The sequence below is a fragment of the Telopea speciosissima genome, chromosome 5 (genome assembly GCF_018873765.1).
Source record: "Telopea speciosissima isolate NSW1024214 ecotype Mountain lineage chromosome 5, Tspe_v1, whole genome shotgun sequence".
Taxonomy (NCBI): domain Eukaryota; kingdom Viridiplantae; phylum Streptophyta; class Magnoliopsida; order Proteales; family Proteaceae; genus Telopea; species Telopea speciosissima.
Genome location: NC_057920.1, coordinates 590,223 through 610,932, shown reverse-complemented (window position 1 = coordinate 610,932; position 20,710 = coordinate 590,223). Strand labels below are relative to the sequence as shown.

General features: G+C 39.4%; 2 protein-coding genes across 3 annotated transcripts in view; both read left to right on the top strand.

Moving 5' to 3' along the window:
* The window catches only part of LOC122662229, a 31,919-nt gene extending 17,811 nt beyond the window's left edge, over positions 1-14,108 (top strand). For both annotated transcript variants that reach the window (XM_043857804.1, XM_043857805.1), the window contains exons 5-7: positions 4,280-4,366; positions 11,299-11,427; positions 13,962-14,108. In XM_043857804.1, the coding sequence (XP_043713739.1) occupies positions 4,280-4,366; positions 11,299-11,427; positions 13,962-14,012 (267 nt within the window). In that variant the 3' untranslated portion in view covers positions 14,013-14,108. The remainder of the gene's footprint in view (positions 1-4,279; positions 4,367-11,298; positions 11,428-13,961) is intronic.
* Positions 14,109-16,936: 2,828 nt separating this feature from the next.
* Positions 16,937-18,509, top strand: LOC122663395 (DNA damage-repair/toleration protein DRT100-like). The gene has a single exon (XM_043859070.1). The coding sequence runs from the start codon at positions 17,203-17,205 to the stop codon at positions 18,475-18,477; it is 1,275 nt and encodes a 424-aa protein (XP_043715005.1). The 5' UTR covers positions 16,937-17,202; the 3' UTR covers positions 18,478-18,509.
* Positions 18,510-20,710: the final 2,201 nt, after the last annotated feature.

The window sequence follows — 20,710 nt, the reverse complement described above, 5'->3', positions numbered from 1 at the left end:
TTCATAGGGGGTACACAAATTTAGTCTTTCAATTTAGTATTCAAGCATGTGGGGCCCTCTTAGTTGTGGGGATTAATAGTTTCAATCTGGTAGTTTATCTATAATTAATATCATTAATGTTAATAAAAAAAAATCTCATTAATGTTAATCTAGTTTATGTTAGTGTTTTACTCTATTGGGGACTTATTAGTTGTTCAATTCTGTTAGACTATATCTAAGTGTTAAAGGTGTTTGAAATTTACTCTAACACAACGTTGGGATTTTTTTATTAATGGATGTAACCCCCTATCAGATTACACTATTGAATATGCGTTTATTTGTGAAAGTGTGTGAGCTGCGAGCTCTTTTCCCCTACCCGTCTCTTCTCTTTTCTCCAAGTTATTATTCACGAGTACTCTTCATGGATAGTATTCACAGTCCCAGAACAGCCCCTTATATTTTCTTCATTCTCTCTTTCTTTCCCTGTCACAGCTATTGAAATCAACAAATCAGCGAGCCTTTTCTACCTTGTTTTATCAGGAAAATAGTTCAGATATGGGCCTATGAGCCTATGAGCCAGCCAAACTGACTTCTATTCCTGATCTGGGATGTAGGTTGGCTAGCTGCATCAAACTGATAAGGTTCGTAATTAATGGTGAACCCAGGGCTAAATTTTTAGTTCCCAATTTCATCCAATGTGTACTACATGAACAGAGCTGTACTTTGGGCACTAGGTAATCAGTTATATCGGTTTGGATGAGACAAAAGAAAAATGTTATTAAGACTGGTAAAGCTGCCAGATTTCCCATTTTCTTGTTTCCTGCATATTGCTTGTAGGCCCCCCAGAGTATGAAATTTCTTCCTGTTTGGTCCTACTAACACAACCTACTTAACAACCTATCATGGTTTATATTCAGGGAAAAAGAACGCTGCCTGGTCGAGTGGCCCCTGTGTGTAGACATATGAGCGTATGAAATTACCACCCCCCAACTTAATGGGGTCGGCTTCATGGATCCTAGAAGGGGCAAAAGAATAATAAAAAAGAAAGGAGGGTGGGGCATACAATATCGACACAAACAACACAAACTCTAGGGCATCAGCCATAGCTATGTACCGCTTCTTACAACCCGGCATATAGGCCTCAAAATGGAGTGTAAAAAGGAAACATCACATCAACATAATCCAACTGCATGGGGTCAACTGCATGGATCTTTGTTCTCCAATCAGCTCTATTTGAGGTCATATTGGAACAAGGCCTAAGCTAAGCTTGTCTTTCCTCACCACTTCTCCTATGGTTATCTTAGGCTTGCCCCTGGTTCTTTTGGTTCCCTCAATAAGGATCATGTCATTCCTCCGAACTGGGACATCTGGAGGTCTTTGTTGAACATGACCATACCACCTCAAACAACTCTCTCTAAGTTTATCATGTATCGGAGCTACTCCCAACCCAGCTCTAATAAGATCATTCCTTACTTTATCCTTTCTAGTTTTCCCAAACATCCATCTCAACATCCTCATCTCTGCAACCCCAAGTTTATTTATATGACACTTCTTCACAGCCCAACATTCCGCCCCGTACATCATAGCTGACCTATGACAATCTTATAAAATTTTCCTTTAAGCTTTAAAGGGATACGTTGATTATACAGAACTCAAGTCTCCCCTCTCCACTTCATCCATCCTATGTTAATCCTTTGGGCGACATCATCATCTATGTCACCCTGCTTGTTTACAATTGATCCCAAATATCTTAAGTGATTACTTTGCGGGATCTCCCTTCCACCAATATTCACCACCTCATTATCCATCCTAGAGCTGTTAAAGTTACACACCATATATTCGGTCTTAGTTCTTATCTTCAGACCTTTTGATTCCAAGGCAGTTCACCATAGTTCCGCAGGCGTTAATCCTTGCTTTTGTCTCATCCACCAAAACAATATCATCTGCAAAGATCATACACCATGGTACCTCATCTTGTATGCCTCTGGTTAAGTCGCCCATGATAAGTGCAAACAGATAAGGGCTTATGGCGGATCCATGGTGTAACCCAATTGAGATTGGGAATTCACTACCTTGGCCCCCAGCCGTTCTATCACTAGTCACCACATCAGCATAATATCTTTAATTATGTCTACGTATTTACAAGGTACCCTTCTCTTCTCTAAAATATTTCAGATTAGCTCTCAGGGGACTTTGTCGTAGGCTTTTTCCAGATCTATAAAAACCATATGAAGATCTTTCTTGCACTCTCTATATCTTTCCATGAGTCTCTTCAATAGGTGAATTGCCTCCATTGATGATCTTCCTGATATAAATTCAAATTGGTTTTCCAAAATAGTAGTCTCCTTTCTTAAGTGAGTTTTAATAACCTTTTTCCATAACTTCATCGGATGACTCATTAACTTTATACCCCTATAATTATTACAATTCTGAATATGTCCTTTGTTTTTAAAAATTAGGACCACAAAGCTTCTCCTCCAATCATTTGGCATTTTCCTAGTGTTCATAATCTTATTAAACAACTTGGTTAGCCAGGATAGACCACAAAGTCCTACGTTCTTCCACACCTTAATAGGGATATCGTCTGGGCTTGGAGCTTTTCCAACTTACATCTTTCTTATCTCTTCTTTTACTTCTGACATCCTAATTTTGCGTACATTTCTACGCGAAGAGGTGTCCCTATGGATGACGCTTTCTGTAGCTCTGACACTCGAGGAGTCTTCATTAAGGAGCCCGTAGAAGTACTCTTTTCATCTCTCTTCAATGTCTTCATCCTTTATAAGTACTCTGCCCATCGTCACTCTTAATACATTGAACATGGTCCAAATCTTTGGTTATCCTTTCTCTCGCTATAGTTATTTTAAAAATAGCTTTTTCCCCATCCTTTAAAATTAGGTTATTATAGAGGTCGTCATATTTCTTTTCCCTTGCTTTCCCCACGATCTTCGTAGCTTTGATTTGACAAGCTTGTATCTTGTTAGATCTTCTACCTCCTTAAACCTTTGCCATGTTTTAAAGCAAGCTTTCTTGGTCTTAATGACGGCTTGGACTTCCACATCCACCACCAGGTCTCTCTAGGAGCGTGCTGGATACCTTTCGATTCCCCTAGAACTTCTTTAGTAACCTTCTTCATATAGGCTGCCATCTCGTCGCACATCGTATTGGGGTCTATCTCGAGGTCCCACTTAGCACCCCACCCCCATGAAATTATAAATCCCATCCATGTTAATGCCCTAGTCGCTCTCATTGGCCCCCCTGCTTGTGTAGGGGCCACACGACCAGGCAGCGATCTCTTGCCCTTATATTAATTAGAGTAATATTGCTACTTGTCACAAATTTGAGAACATAAACCAAAGGGTAGTGGTATTGTGGTAAAAGAATCTGAGTTCGCTGGGATGTAATATTCCCAGATGTGCATGTGTGGTGTCAACCATGAACTGGCTTAGCCCCAATGTCATTGACAATCTCAACATGAATGTCATGTTGGGTTGCGTTGGAAGTGATGGTGACCGCATTAATTGGTTTTACAAAGCCAAAATGGAAGAGATACGTTAGGAGAAAATTTGGGTCCATTTTGGCGATCTCTATTTTCTGCTTTAAAAGGTAATGAAAATAAGAGAAAGAAAAGAGGAAAACCCAGAGACAACATCAACTTCCTAATCTCTTTCTTTTACTTGCTCGGTCATACCCTTATCCTCACCCTTCTGTGGCTACACTTATTGGCTTAGCATTTTTTTTCTTTCAAAATTAAGTGGTCTTGGTAAAAAAAAAAGATATTAAAAAAAACAAAGTTTTAGTTTATTATCTAAGAATTCCTTTATGCATTCTTGCAGTGATCAAACAAGAGAATTTGCTTTTTGTCTAAATTTATTTTCCCTTGTTATCTTTGCAACCTTTTATAGGTTGATATTTCAATGTTTTAATTAGCAGTGTAGAGGTTCTTGCTGCCAAAAGGTTGGTAAGGATAAGTTTTGGCATGCATCAACCTATTGTCATCAGTCCAACCTGAAAAGATTTAATGAAAAACACTCAAAAGTTTTATAGGAAAAAAAAAAGACCAAATGGGAAAATTGTTAATTATGCTAAATTTGTCCATGAAAGGGCAACTTTTATGCACCTTGAGTTTGCTTAGAAGTTGAATAGTCAAATGACCCAACCCTGACCTTTATCACCTTTGTGTGGATGACTCAAAGGGTCTGATTCTAGTTGGTGGGACTGCTAGAAAATGTATGTTCACTGAAATCATTCATGTTGAAAATTGAAATCTTTGTTCTTACTTATTCCCTTCTTGATAACGTAGGTATTACTTGGGAGAGCAACAGATGATGTGGATGTTGACATTGACCTAGGAAGAGAAGGGCGTGCTAATAAAATATCTCGGCGGCAGGTAACAATTGTTTTGGTTGCTTTAAATTGGTTATTTAACAGAATTTAAGGATACCAATATTTAGCCAAAAAAAAAGAAGGTAATCATGATTGATTCATTATTTGATATGTTTGATACAGTGGAATGGTGGACCATGACTAGTGTATTAACCCCTAATCATTTCGGGAAGGTTTTGTTTATTGATTGATGGATAAGACCAAAAGTAAATGCCTTTATTTGGATATTTTGATTTCATTTAACAGATCAGTTATATCAACGCTGTACTTGTAAGGTGACAAAGCATTACTTGTACCTGAGTCCCATACCCCATGGTTTAGTCCCTGTGGACATAATTAAAGATATGTATGATGGTGTGGTGATTAGTGTAAGAACCATGGGGGTTCAAGGTAGTGAATTCTGAATTACAATTGGGTTACATCAAGGATCAGCTTTAAGCCCTTATTTGTTTGCGCTTATCATGGATGATTTTACCTAGGGATATCCAAGATGAGGTTCCTTGGTGTATGGTTTTTGCTGATGATATTGTTTTCGTGGATGAGACAAGCAAGAAATAACGCCATGGAGTTATGAGATCAACCTTGGAATCAAAAGGTTTTAAGATAAGTAGAACGAAGACTGTGTATATGGTGTGTAACTTTAGTAATTCTAGGACAGAATATGAGGGGGGTGAAACTTGACGAGAGGGAGATTCCGCAAAGTGATTAATTTAGGTATCTAGGATCAATCATGAGAAGATGATATAGGGGATGGTGTTTCACAAAGAATTACAGTAGGATGGATGAAGTGGAGAGGTGCATCTTAATGTCTTCCTCCCTTATAAGTACTCTACCATCATCATCTTTAATACATTTAACATGGTCCAAATCTCTACTCTTCCTTGCTCTCATTTTAGCTATCTTATAGATAGCTTTTCCCCCTTCCTTTGTGTTTAGATTATTGTAGAGATCTTCACAGTTCATCGCCCTCTCTTTCCCTACAATCTTTTTAGCTTTGTTCCTAGCTACTTTATACCTTTTTAGGTCGTCTACCTCTTTAGTCTTTTGCCTAGTCTTGAAAGTAGCTTTCTTAGCCTTAATGGCTGTTTGGACCTCATCATCCCACCACCAAGTCTCCCTAGGGGCATGACGTAAACCTTTCATTTCCCTAGAACCTCTTTAGCAACCTTCTTAATACAAACTGACATCTCGTTAGAAAAGTGGAAGAATCAGCATTTGTTAGAAATTGCTCGTTCCTTAATGTTTCATGTGAACGTGTAAAAAAGGTATTGGGGTGATGTAAAAAGTTATTGGGGTGATATTGTTTTGACTGCTTGTTACTAGATCAATCGTATGCCTCCTTGGTCCTTAACAATCACTTCCCTTTTTTATGTGTTTTCCACTGTCTTCTTTATTTGGGTTACAACTATGAGTGCTCGGCTGTACATGTTTTCATATTCTTCGGCCTGGTCTTGGCAAGTTGTCTCCTCGTGCTGTTAAATGTGTGTTCCTTGAGTATTCTCATACTCAAAATGGTTATAGGTGTTATGATCCTATTATGTGTTAGTGCTATACTAGTGCTGTTGTTACCTTCTATGAAAATACATCATATTTTTCTGCTATAGGTCGTGAGTTGGATACCGAGTTTTCTACTCCTGTTCCTATTTTTATCTCTCTTACAAATTCCTCTTCTACCTCAAGAGTTGTTCCTTTATAGGTGTATAAGCGCCATCCCAAGCCGTCTCCAGTCATTACTACTGCTCCCTTACTACGACCCTCTACACGATTGGACTCTTTGCCTGGGGATCTCTCTCCATCTACTGACTTTCCTATTATGCGCTAGTGCTATACTAGTGCGGAGGGTGTGAGCAAGGTTTTAAGTATCCTTCCATAACCGCTGATACTAATCGATATAACACGGTACCGATACGATACCTACATTTTATTTTTTGGTATTATTATATGTAAAAAACCTCATCCTTTATATATAATCAATTGATGTACTAGTCTCATTGTACCTTGTTCTCTTTTTTATACATAATATATTTTACATATGAATTATATGGGAAAAAGAATGGTACCTGGTCGTGTGGCCCCTATGCTAGACACAACCCCCCTGAAATGACCGCCTTGCCCCCTACAAAATGAAAATCCCTTCTGATTGATGCTCCTGTGCATCCTCTCATTGACCCCCACGCTGGTGCAGGGGCCGCGTGACCGGGCAACGTTTTCTTTCATAATTATTTATAGTGTTTTATGCTTCAAACTGTATTTTGCATATATCCTAAGCATTTTCATACATTTCTTGGCCATTTTCATAGGTATATTTGGCGTATCTTGTGTCTTTCTAGTATGTTACGATAAGTCTCTTAAAATCATCCTTTTGATATGATCATGGAAAGAGATCTTGGTCGAAACCAACCGAAACCACCGAGATATCTCGATTTCTTGCAAAATCGAGATGAGTTAAGCAGGGAGTTTAAAAAGTAAAAGGTTTTGGTTGGTTTTGACTGGTTTCGGTCGAAATTGGTCAAAACTAGTTGAACCAACTCAAACCGGCATATTAAAATGATAAGTGTCGATCGAAACTTGCCATTTCTCGCAAGTTTCGATCGAAACACATACTGTCTCGGTGGTTTCGACACGGGGAGTGGAAGTTTGGCTCAAAAGTGTGGATTTCTTCGCACTATTTCTTCGTTTGGACTATCAGAACAATTGGGCCCAAAGCATGTCATGGGATACATATGTGATACATTCAGAGGAACGGCTCCAAAATATTCAGTGATACGCAACTCGTGGATTGGACCCACCAAGAAACTCCGCATGGAATTGAGTGAGTGTTGAGCACCTTAATGTTTTATTTGGATAACATGTATTATTCAGTGTTCTTGTACTTTAACTTTATATGAACTAAGTATGTATAATACCTGATTTAGTGTATCCTTCAGCGTACACTAGTAAACTTGGGTCAATAACCACAGGTACCATTTTGAGTGTTTTTTTTTTGTTGTGTAAATAGTTCATGCATTGTGCTTAGAATGTCAAAAATAGGTTGTATACAAAAATAGACCTAAAAAAACCATATATGGGCCTAGAAACCAGAGTCTTGAGTTGGCTGGGAAAAAGTACCAAGTTTCAACCATATCTCGGTTTCGGGCTGGTCGAAACCAGGTTGAAACCCGAAATTTAGAACCTTGGATACGATACCCAATGCCGATACTTTTAAACCTTGGGTGTGAGAAGGATGGTCTCCGTGGGGGAAGGAAGGGTAGGGAAGGTTTGTGGTTGGAGAGCCCCACTAGGGCCAAGAACCATGATGGGACGGGAAGATTCAAGGAGCCATTGATGAGGTGAAGGGATGCATCCGGAGTGTTGTGTGATCGGCATAATCCTTTAAAACTCAAAGAGAAATTTTATAAGACAATTATACGACCAGCAATAATGTATGGAGGTGAATGTTGGGCAGTGAAGAAACAACATATAAATGAACTACACTAAGCTGAAATGAGGATGTTGAAATGGACGAGTGGTAAAACTAGAAAGGATAAAATAAGAAATGAACAAATTAGAGATAATTTAGGAGTAGCTCTGATACATGATAAGTTGTGAGAAAGTCGTTTGAGGTGGCATGGGTGTGCAACAGAGGCCTTTGAATGCCTCAGTACGGAGGGGTGATTCGATTCAAATTGAAGGAGCTAAAAGAGCCGCCGGGGGGGGGGGTTAGGCCTAAAATGACTCTAGGAGAAGTGGTGAAGAAAAACATGCATAGCTTAGGACTAGTAACAAATACGGCTTGGATAAGAGCTGATTTGAGGATAAGGATCCATGTAGCCGACCCCATTTAGTTGGGATAAAGATGAGTTGAGTTGTCAATTCTGGAGATCAGCATGGGGATATGTTCACTAAACCTTTGTTTCGGCCTGTTTTTCTTTACATGGTTGTTCCAAGCTGCGCATGGGGTGATGTCAATGCTCTAGCTTGAGAGGGAGTGTTAATTGTTTGTCATGATGCTGTTTAGTGATTGCGGTGATGTTTAACTAAGTGTGGTGTTGGTTATTATTTGTGGTGGTGTTTTAGTCACTTAGTTAAGATGTACAGCGGGTAGTTGGGTTGTGTTGTATTCATACTTTACTCTAAGGAGTCACATTCTTATATAATACCTCACTAGCTCACGGTTTGATGTAGAAGGCGGGCTTGGTGCAACGGTACAGGTTGCTCTATTGTGACCAAGTGGTCACGGGTTCGAGTTTGGAAACAGCCTCTCTGCGAAAGCAGGGGTAAGACTGCGTACATTATGACCCTCCCCAGACCCCGCAGTGGCGGGAACCTTGTGCATTGGGTACACCCTTTTTAGCTCACGGTTTGCAAGGTTTTACGTATCGGCTGATACTAACCGATATGTATCATATCTTTATGGTACTGATATGATATGATACGATACCGTATGATACCTAAAAAATATACATGTTGATACTTATCGATAAGCTTGATACATCTCTTATAAACTACGAAACATGCTCTGTGATTGCAAAACATCTACTGAGAGCTCCCATAAGGCGTTTTAATGTTTTCTTTTTGGGTGCAAATCAACTTAATTTCTTGCTTCTAATGGCAAAAGTGATTCTAATAGTATTGATTTCATCATCATTTGGGGATGGAAGTCTGGAACAGCTTGCAATCAAGGATCGAAACCAGATTTATGCAAGAACATATCTCTCAAAACTTCTTTTTTTTTTTGGGGGGGGGGGGGCGCTCAATATTTTTTTTTTTTGTTTTTGCAATGGATCACTATATTAGTGAAAAACAACCCTGAATCTTCGCCAAGTAAAAAATGGCATATTTTCTAGTGTTATTATATGTAAAAAAAATGCACAATCAATTGAATACACTTGTCTCGTCGTACTTTGTTATCCTTTTTATGCACGGTTTATTTTACATTTACTTATTTATAGTGTTTTACGCCTCAAAACTGTAGTCTGTATGTATTTTAAGCGTTTCCATATTGATGCAGATTTATCACCAAATTGGGCTTCTTTTATTAGGAGTAAGTCTAGGGTTGGGTTATATACATGTTCGGCCTTTGATCCCATGAGTTTTCAATGTAATATGCCACTTTCATGGGCCTAAACTGTGGGTAATAAGGTTATATACGGGATTAGTTAGTAGATTTCTTTTTATTTGGTTAGTGGTCATGTGATCACTTAAGTGATTATGTGAATTGGTTAAGTAGTCATGTGAGATGTGACAACTTAAGTGGTCATGTGACTATTTAATTATTATTTAAATTGGGTTGGATTAGGACTCTATAAGTCCAACCATGTTTTGAGTCTATTTCCTTTAGTATTTTAGGAAACTAGTTTCCTAGTCAGTTTAGGTTAGCTAATAGGTTAAGGATTGGGTTAGGCCTTTTTTTTTTAGTGTAGGAGTCTATTTTTGTGTCTTCTATATAAGGTTGTAAGGTGGGCAAGCATGGAACATTAATTTTGATATTAATGAAAAACTTTTGTTGCTCTTCTTCTCCATTGAAGATTTTTGTCTTGTGTTTGATCAAGGCTGGTGGGATTGGTGTTTGATCCAATCGATACCTTGCGGTGTGAAGCTCGGGTGGATTGTTTGAAGGAATCGGTGTTTGATTCGATTGACACCTTGTGGTGGGAAGCCTGGGTACTTCGAGTTGGTTATTTGTTTTCTCCATTGCTGTTACGTTCAAGTTCTACATTCAAGTTCTAATTTCAAGACTGATTCTACATCATCAAGCACTGTTCAAGTCTACAACATCACCCCAAGTCTGATCCAATCTGTTCTTCATCCACAAATCCAGGTTTACTGGCTCCTAGTTGATCTCCTACCAATCTAGGACTACATTACATATGTTTCTTGACCATTTCCATGCATATCTTTTGCGTATCTTGCGTCTCTCAGATACGATGCGATACGTTTCTTAAATCACCCTTCCGATACTTTAAACTTTGACGGTTTGTCTATTCTACACAAACCGTGAGCTGGTTTCTTTTCTTATTTCTCTCTCTTCTTTTCCATTACTCTTTCATCTCTTCTTCATATGCAGGTACTGAGGTACTGACTTAATCTGGTTTGGTGTTCTCACAATATGAATGTCCTAGGCTTGACAACTAACATGACCTTAAACATAGTTGAATGGCAGAATAGAATTTGAGTAGCTGACCTCTTTTTAGTTGGAAAAAAGCTTGTCAAGTTAACTTGATCAGCAACAATAGAATAAATATATTAACTAGAGAAATGAATATCCAACCAAAGGACCAAGAAAATAGAAAAATAAGAAACCTGAGCAACGACCAACCCCCACCCCTTAGTGCAGAAACCCATCAAAAACCACCAAAAATATACTGCAAAGCCTCCCAGAGAAAACCAAATCCACCCCCAAGCTCCGAAAAAACATGCCTACTGCTTAAAATGCACAGGATTTTACTCCACTTTTCTATCAAATTCTTTTAATTTGAATAGGAAAATATTATAGGGCAAATGAATCTATTTGAAAAGTTTAATTACCATGTTTGGTTAGATTTTAAGTTAGGGGAGAGGGTGTCCTGAAAAAGATATCATCCATATGGGACCCATATTTTCAGAGCAGGTGAGAAAAAATAAAAAATAAAAATTTTATGTGAGAGGGAAACTGCACACTTTTGCGTCGTGGCAATCTTTTTCCCTTTTAGTTATAGTCATATGATTACAAAACTTTCCATTTTCTTTGTAAATTAATTTTACTCTCCTTTCCCCTTTACTTGTACCAGACAGCATCCGGCCATTCGTTTTAAATTTATATAATGGTTGCATTTTCCCCCCCTTCTTACTGCTTCTTTTTCTGTGGAGCAAATTTACCGAAGAGTAGTATTATCTTCTGCTTCCTTGACGTACGTTATATACTCTAGTTGTATCTGAGATGTTCAATATTTGTTTTCTCCCCCTCCATTTATGCAGGCAATGATAAAGATGGATGAAGACGGATCCTTCTATCTGAAAAATCTTGGCAAGTATCCAATTTTTGTCAATAGCAAGGAGGTAGCAATTGGACAACGTCTGAGTCTTAATTCGTGTTGTTTGATTGAGGTATGTACTTATCACTAATATGTTCTTGACTCTTTGTCTATAAAGTTTTCCAGGCTGGTTGGATGTTATTTGGTAGCACTTGCTGCAGTATCTTTCCCCTACCCTGCTTCTCTTTCAACCATAACATCAAAAGTTTCCAGTCATCAAACTTTAGTGCATGAAGTCACCTTTCGCTTCCATTAATAATTTTTTTGCAAATTGTAATGGCAAGATGTACACCTTGAGGCACAAAATATAATTTTTTTACATGGTACGTTCTTTTGTGAGCTATTGCTCTTTATAATCTTTCAGGCTGCACCTTAGGTCATTGTTGTTTAATGCTACAATTGTTGTGTAGAGCTTGCAGGCCCCATCTGTGTTGAATATAAAAAGAAAAAGAAATTAACTAATAAAGAAGTAACCTTAGGTAGCTATTCTATGTCACTAAAGATGCTTTTAGTCCATTGCCTTTGGCTGTCAACTGACCCCATGACCTCGAGGAACCAAAGAAGAAATTAGGAAGGAGAAGAATAAGCTTGTACTTGATCCTGAACTCGTATTATTCTGATCTCAATTGAAGCTTGAATGCTTGGTTTGAGTAAGATCTTGTACCATGGTCTCTAATGGTCTAATCCAGTCATCTCTGTAGAAATAAGAAACCAGACCCTAAACCCTTGGCAAAGAAGTGAATTCCTAGATTCTAGTCCTATAATTATTTGGTCTGATCTCTGTTGAAGGATTAAACTTGATTCTTGAGTGCTTAATACCGCATCAAATCTCAAACTATGAAGCAATTGTTTGCTGGGTGGTTCAAGAGTCTAAACTTGTACATAAGCGCACAATTGCTCACCTGACACATGCCTAGGAACCTACACAACTGCACAACCGCTTAGACTTTGCTTGCATGGGCAACATATTTATAGAGCAGAGCTCCACCTTTGCTGCCAGCTGGAGAAGTGTTGGTAGAATCTAGAACAGCCTGGATGATTGCTCAAATGTTCACTTCTTTTTAATAGATATAGATAATATTCTCTTTTGGAAATAGCCTCTCTGCGGAAGCAAGGGTAAGGCTGCGTACAATATGACCCTCCCCAGACCCCACAGTGGTGGGAGCCTCGTGCACTGGGTACACTTTTTTTAGATAATATTTTCTTTTGGATCCGTTGATAAGCCACACATCCAAGCTTCTATTAATGGCCTCAGCCAGATGGTAGCCCATGTGGGGTATTCAGTTTGGAAATATTGATTTGTTTGTTTTACATTTTTTGTAACTTCTTAATATGTGATTATGCTTTCCTCAACTTACTCCAACAATGCCTTGTCCAAACTACTAGGAATCAGCTACATAAATCCTCTCAGCCATACCATGCTTTCTAGGACTCTAGGGTCATATAATTTATTTAATGATTTAATCTTTAGTTCTCAAATCATTCCTCTTTTCTTATCTAAATCCTTTGTGGTCCTCCTGTTCTTCTAGAGCCTACAATTTCCACCATACCACTCAGTGCTGCTACCAATCGATCTTTGTTGAATGTATATCCAGTGTTATATTTTATTTTAAAATGATAATGAAAAATTGTCGAAGTCATGATATATGTTAAATGTTATTCTGTCATATGTATCAATCAGAAGAAAGAGGTGAAAAAGGAAATCTAGTGAGAGTCTGACTTGAATCCTTTGACCGTTTGATGTTGGCTGAGTTTCTCTTCCATTAGAAGGCTTTTGCAACTAATTTCCCAACTATCATGAGTCATTCACATTGTATGTGCAGAAGTGCATCATATTTGTAGGGTAGGTATTTAGTTAGTCATTCTAGGTCTCCATTAATAAACTTTAATTCTTGGCACAAGACAAATGCAATCATCCTCGGGCTTCTTTAGATAAACTAAGCAAAAATCTTTTGAGTATCGATGCTCTTTACCCATGCTATGGGAATAGTTTTCTCTTTCTTAGCAACCCCCCCAACATACACACAAAAAAAAAGAAGAAAGAGAAGTGAGCCTACTAGTTAGTAATACTTCTGGACAGTGGTAGCAGTAATTTTAATCCCCCCCCCCAAAAAAAAAGAAGAGAAGTGAGCCTACTCGTTAGTAATACTTCTGGACAGTGGTAGCAGTAATTTTAATCCCATCACAAGTTGGTGGTCTTGATATTTCCTTCCTTTTTACTCAAAACCAATTCTAGGGTTTCGGCCAATTCCGATCTGAATCGAATTGGAATCGAACGAGGCCAATCCCGATTCTGGGTTTTAAAACTGTAATCTTAATGGATGCTATGGATTTGTTGGTTTTGAATACATTCTAAAAGTGGTAACACAAATGCACAATAGAACTGCGGCATACCAGCTTGTTTACTGGTGCACTGTATGTACCAAAAAAAACTCTCGTAATCTAAAATTTATGAGACGTTTACCAGAGACCTTTTTTACTGAGCTGAGACTCCCAGAGTTTTGTTTTCGCTTTGTTGCTGCTGTCACATTGCTTGGTTTGTATCATTTTTTTTGGAACCATTGCAATTTGCTCACATTTAATTGATGGCTAGTATTGAATTTGCAGATACGAGGCATGAGATTCATGTTTGAAAAGTTTCAGTATTCTTCAAGGTAGTAAATATTCAAAATTCCAGAACGAAGAGCCAAGAAAGGTGAAAACACAGTATGAATCGTTGCAGGAGTTGGTGTAAGCTTGGGATATTTTGTGGTATTCTGCTCCACTACCTGGGCTGTTGCGTTGTCTATGATTGGTCTGTTGCATGAATCTTTCTTAAATGGGGAAAATATTTGGAAAGAAGGATTAGTTGCAACAATTCAATTTTTGGAGTTTTTTTTTTCCTGTACATTATGGTTTAAAGATTGAATCCTTTTGCTTTTATTTCTAAGTTAGTAGGGAATCCTTTTGGTTTTATTTCTAAGTTAATTATCACCTCCAATTTGCGGGCACTTCCAATTCCTCCAATTCCTCTAATAGGGGGGAGTGGACCCCACCTTGGGCAGTGTTTTTGGGCAGGGGGTAGGATGGTCATTTCTGCCCCCATATGGGGAATTGGAGGAATTTGAGGGGGCAGCGAATTGGAGGGGATAACGATTCATGGGAACCTGGGTATCTGGAATAGTAAAGGGGAAAATTGCTAAGGTCATGGAAATATAGTTGGAATTCTATCACTGACCTCAAACTGAGAAAGAGGCTGGTTGGTTTTATGAGTGGATTTCAGCAGAGAACTGCCAAAAAAAGAATGGAAAAGATTAGTCTAAATATTTTTAAGGGATTGAAATGGGCCGAGAAAGTTAGGGAAATCATTTTTCAATCTTGATCGAGTCAAAAGTGGGCTTAACATTGTCAATTTCTAAGCCTAGACTTGCCTCATGTTAAGGGTTTCAAGAATCGGGATCAGCTGGGCTGGATCAACCGTTCCAAATCGGATGAGGTGGATCTCCATTCTGGCTGGATCCAGTTCGTATGATCCTCTTACTAAAATTAGGGTTAGGGCATTAAAACATCGTTTCCGGGGCGAGATGGATCCAGATTCCGTGTTTTTAGATCTTGCCTATGTTGCTCTCGAATTGAGAAGGACATGAATCAGCCGAATTTCAATGTTTCTAAAGGATGTGATGCCATTACACGCTAATTATTTTGAAAACAAGGCGATAAAGTTCTTAAAACTTTACAATAAAAGAGAAGTAGCTTTAAAAAAGATTTTCTACACTCCTTTACATAGACTTCCTGTGTTTGGAGCTTGGTGGTGCTTAAATGGATTAGCAAGTGGGTAGTGAAGATTAGTTAGTTTTTAGGTTTTTTTTTATCCTCAATATCTGAAGCTAGAGAAGAAATGTCCAAGGTAAACACAGGTCCCAACAACAATGCAATGCTCAGCTTTTTTGAACAAATATCTACTGCATTCTAAACAAAACCAGATGCTCTTGAAGAGATCCGTGAAGTCCAGGAAGAAAATAGCGTCAATTAGGTCCTAGTGAGAGTCCACTACAGAAACTAGAGGTCCGGGTAAAGAGTATGACAAGGCACAAAGGCCAAAGGCAGATATGACACAGAAGTACAGATCTACTAAAAGAAAATTGGGTAAATGACATTCAGGGTGTCTAATGTTTTAACAAATTGTAATTTAGATATCCGATGTTTCTTATATTGTGTTTAAAGCCTTTGAGATACCTAAACCAGATTATAGCTACCCTAATTACTTAATTTTTCCTTTTTCTTTTCCTTTCAATTTTACCCTTAAAATAAACTTAATGAGACCCACCCCATCACCGTCCCTTCTCCTCCTCCTCCTCCTTCCTCCTCTACAATCCCACTGGCCACACCACCTACCTACTGCAACCCAACCCCACTAGTGCCCACCACCATACCCCATTCTCCCGTCTCCCCCTCCCCCCGTCTTTTTTGGCCATTTACAAGGGGAGGAGGGATTTTTATAGAAACAAAATCAAAATGTGATTCTCTCACATGTACGTTCACCTGTTGGTACGTGCAGATGATCCATTCTCAGAAAGGACTAGTGATGGGGTGGTTCCCATTAACATTATTTTAAGGATAAAATTGAAAAAAAGAAAAAAATTTAGTAATTAGGTTAGTTATAATCTGATTTAGGTACTTTAAACACAATATATAAAACATTGGATACCTATATTATAATTTTTTAAAATGTTAGGTACCTTGGGTACCATTTACCCATAGACAATTTAATGGCTCAAATTTTATAATGGCTCAAATGCTCAATAGATGTGGTGTCTGGGCCTTTAATGCTCAATAGATGTTGTAGAACTCAATACAGAGCCCATTCTGTTACTTGGGATCACCACACAACACAACACAACCATCTCATATTTGTATATTATGTTTTTTTTTGGTAACAATATTTTTTTGATGAAAGATTTTTGGTAACAATATTTGTTTATTATGTTAAGCTCATAGCTAATACCTACTTCTACTGCTAATCGAATCTAGATAAACACCATAAAGAGATACATATTATTTAGCAAACCTAAACTTATTCCCAAGTTCCTGAATCTTGAGTCTTGACTACCTTTCTTCTCTGAATTTTCATTTCTGTGGGGTTGGGTTTGGAGGAGATTATGAACATGATCAGATACAGAGTCCTAAGAGCTTACACTGTCCAGGTCCACTCACCATTCATTAATGATTGTTGTGCTGTCTGGGCCTCTGGGGTTGAGCACCTGACTACCTGCTGCCAATCTCCCACATGTATTGGTCTGATGACTTCACCTTCACTTCAGCCCTGATTCTGAAAGGTGCGGTCCCGTTCTGAGCAGAGCACCGCAGGATCCAAAATTACAGCAGTAGAAAACTAGGAAGAACAGGGTAATTCCTTACTCCTTGTACAAATATGGCATAAGCAAAGTCCAGAGAGAGGGGCCCAGTTTCTGTTAATTAATTTATCTTGTCAGTTTAATAATTTTAAAAACAAAAAATATCTGAGGCCAGAGGCTCCATCCACACCAAGGAAACGGAAGTTAAAAGAGGCAGAGAGCCACCATTACTCTTCCTTTGCAGTGCAGTGTTGTCTTCCCTTCAGTGAAGACAGTGTGCAGTGTCTACTGTGTAGTCTTCCCTTCTGTTCAGTTTTCAGACTTCACTTGAAAATTGGAATCCAGTCACATTTTGATCTTCTGCATTTTACGTGAATTCAACTCAACAGTACGGGTTAATGTGCCATTTTTCTATCCATCTCTGCAACTGTTCTTCAAAAGCTGAGTTTGCTGCTTGCTAGAGAACCCAGAAAAGGAGAACAGCCAAGGCTGAGGATTGAGTGAGGGAAGAAAACATGGGTGGTCTCTGTCTTTCCCTTTCCACTCTAGTTTTAATGATGGTTACAGCTTCGGAGCTGCTGTTGAAAGGGGATTCGAAAACGTATTGGGGAGATGTAAAAGGTTTGAAACAGCTGAAGAAGGGGCTTGACTCTGGGTCAGTGACCCCTGGATCTTGTTTGAGTTCATGGGATTTCTCCGTCGACCCATGTGATCACATCTTCTCCGATCGCTTCACCTGTGGTTTCCGATGTGACCTCGTCGTTTCCGGCATCAGCCGGGTCACCGAGGTCAGCCTCGACCAAGCTGGTTACACTGGTTCACTCTCCTCCTCCGCCTGCAACTACCTCCCTTACTTGGAATCCCTCAACCTCGCTGATAATTCCTTGGCCGGATCAATCCCCACCTCCATCTCCAACCTCACGCGTCTCCGCCGTCTCGCTCTCTCGGAAAACTCTTTCGCCGGTGAGATACCCACCTCGATTGGCTCTCTCTTTGCCCTGGAGGAGCTCTACCTCGACCACAACCAACTTCTGGGCCCAATTCCGGCGAGCTTCAAGGGTCTGGCTAGCCTCAAAAGACTAGAGCTTCAGGGGAACAAACTCTCTGGCGAGTTACCTGACCTGGGTTCCCTCAAGAACCTCACTTTCTTGGATGCCAGCGACAATGCAATCTCCGGTAGAGTTCCGGTGGGTTTGCCTGGTTCCCTGGTTGAGATCTCCATGAGGAATAACAGTCTGGAAGGAAATCTCCCGGAGAAAATCAGCGATTCAGGGTTTCTGCAGGTAATGGATCTGAGCCATAACCAATTATCGGGTGCTGTTCCATCAATTGTGTTCCAACACCCGTCTCTGCAACAGCTCACTCTGTCCCACAATCAGCTGTCATCGATACAGGTGCCCAGCGACATGGGTGCCAGGAGCGAACTTGTAGTCCTGGATCTGAGTTACAACCAGCTTCAGGGGTTGTTGGCGGCATTCATGGCGATGATGCCAAAGCTGTCGGCTCTGTCGTTGGAGAAGAACAAGTTCACAGGAATGATACCGTCGCAGTACGCACTGAAAGCGGGGGTTCCGAGTGAGGGGACATCACCATTTGCAAGGTTGTTGCTTGGGGGAAACTACTTGTTTGGTCCGATTCCAGGGCCATTAATGACGATGAAACCGGGTAATGCGAATGTAAGCCTAGTGGATAACTGCTTGTATAGGTGCCCGGAGACCTTCTTCTTCTGTCAAGGTGGGTTGCAGAAATCGTCAATGGCATGTAAAAGCTTTGGGCCTGTAATCCCTTGAAACTTGAAGACGGAAATGACTGTTGAGAGAATCAATATCTTTCTCATGGATGTTTTCATCTCTTCTGATCTCTACTATTTTGAAGTTATTGTCATCAATCCGTTCTTTGAGAGAGAGAGGTAAGGTAATAATTCTTAAAAAAATAAAAAAAGGGTAAGGTAATAATAGTTTAGTTTAATTAGCAACAGAGAACGAGTTTGCAGGAACGATGGAAGTGGAAAAATAAAATTTGATGAGACAATGGGATAAATTCTCTGCACTGAGGCGGTAGGTACCGGCCAACACATGGGGTTGGCGCCGCCGCCATCCTCTGTCCTGCCTGATCAGCGGCGGATTCGGCTCCTCTCCAGCGCGGGACGGTGTCCAGCACACATCCGATGGCTGGAGAACCATGATGTGCACATTAAATTGTGTGCTTGCATGCATCGTGGTTCTCCAGCCATCAGATTTGCGCTGAACGTCGTCCCGCGCTGAAGAAGAACCTGATCAGCCGCCTCATGTGTTTGTGTTTGTGCTGAGTCATTCAGAAGGGAGAAGAGAGATAGACACATAGGATGCTAACATATAGTATACCTCTAGCATACTCATCCTTCCCTCTTATTTTAATTAGAATTAAAAAAAAAAAAAAATCGATTTTCAAAAGGATTCAATATTGTAAACTCGTCGAAGTCTTCTTTACCCACAAATTTCACTAGGAAGGAGACTAGTTTAGGAATCTCTGTTCGTCTCTCCTCCGTTTCTAATCCATGATCATGTGAGAGTCAATCTGCAAGACATCCTTCTATGAAGGCCCCAAGTCACGCAAAGAGCGATCCTTTCTCCTTTCATCTCCTTAGTCTTTTGTTATGTGTCTAATGGGATTGGGTTTAGTGTATAATTGTTAGATTGGATCAACCTAATATAAGATAGATTAAAAAGATTTTATTTAACCAATAATCTTTTGGTGTATCGGTCAAATACTTAACATCTTAGGACATTGGTGCCTTGATGGTGACAGTTCGAGTCCTATTCTATACGAAAAACCCTACATGTCTTGAATATGCGATCAATAATGAAAGTATTGAACAATTGAGATGTAGAAAAGGGGCTTTGACGATCAATAAGATGTTAGCATGAAATATTTCATTACATAATGGGAACGTCTAGATCCTTCCCTTCATCTTTTCGCATAGTTATCGTTCATTGAGAGGGAAACTGCATTCTGCCATTGTGGGAAGTTCTTTCATAATTACAAACAAAAGTTAGGAAACTTTTCAAGTCAATAATTCAATCAAACCAGCTTCATCATTTTTCGGCCCTGGCTATTCATTTGTTCAAACTGTGATAATGGCAACTGACCAGGTTAACACTCTATCGTACCAAAACCATGCACCATCTCCATCCTAAGCCCAAGCTTGAGCCAAGACTAGAACCATTTCTATTGGTTAATCCCACTAGCCTTAACTTGGAAAAAAAATAAAAAAATCCTCTATAGTATCCTAATCTTGCGGTGCATTGCAATGCAGACCTAAGAGCTCGACACATGAAAGTTGTGACATCCAACGGTGCCAAGCTCGAGAAAAAAGAAAGAAAAAAGGCCTTGCATTGAGCTCACATCGTTGGATGAAGTTTCTTCCATGTGTCGAACTCTTAGGTCCACATTGCAGTGCATCGCAAGAAATTCACACTGCAAAGGATTTTAATCCCCTTAGCTCACTCTTTTAATTTTTACTTAACCAGAAATGTTAGGCCCAAGTTCGATCCTTATATCATTGCTGTCTCATTCTCGAAATGTTGCCTCTGGGTATTTGGTTTGGTTCCACCTTAAAAAACAAAAAAGGCATTTGGTTTGGTTCCAAAGAATGTTGATATAAACCAATAACCGAACCAAAAATCGACACCCAGTAGTACTTAACCTGAGGTTTGAAATTGCCCAGTCTGAACCCAACCCAAACAAAATTATTTTAAATCGTAAATGGGTTCAGTTTTTCTCGGGCTGGGTTTTGCTTGGGGAGGAACAACCCAGCTGGAGAAAAACTGAACCCAAAGAAGTATATGGAAATAGACTCCAGTTTTTTCCCCCCCCCCCCGGCCCAAATGTAACTTGAGGCCCAAAAAAGTTCAGCCCAACATTGTTTCCTTCTAATTACCATTTCATCGCTTCTTATTGGCATGCGTTCCCTTTCCTAGGCTACTTGATCAGAAAACCCTCTCCCATCATTATATAGCAATTTTTTAAACAAATAATATATCT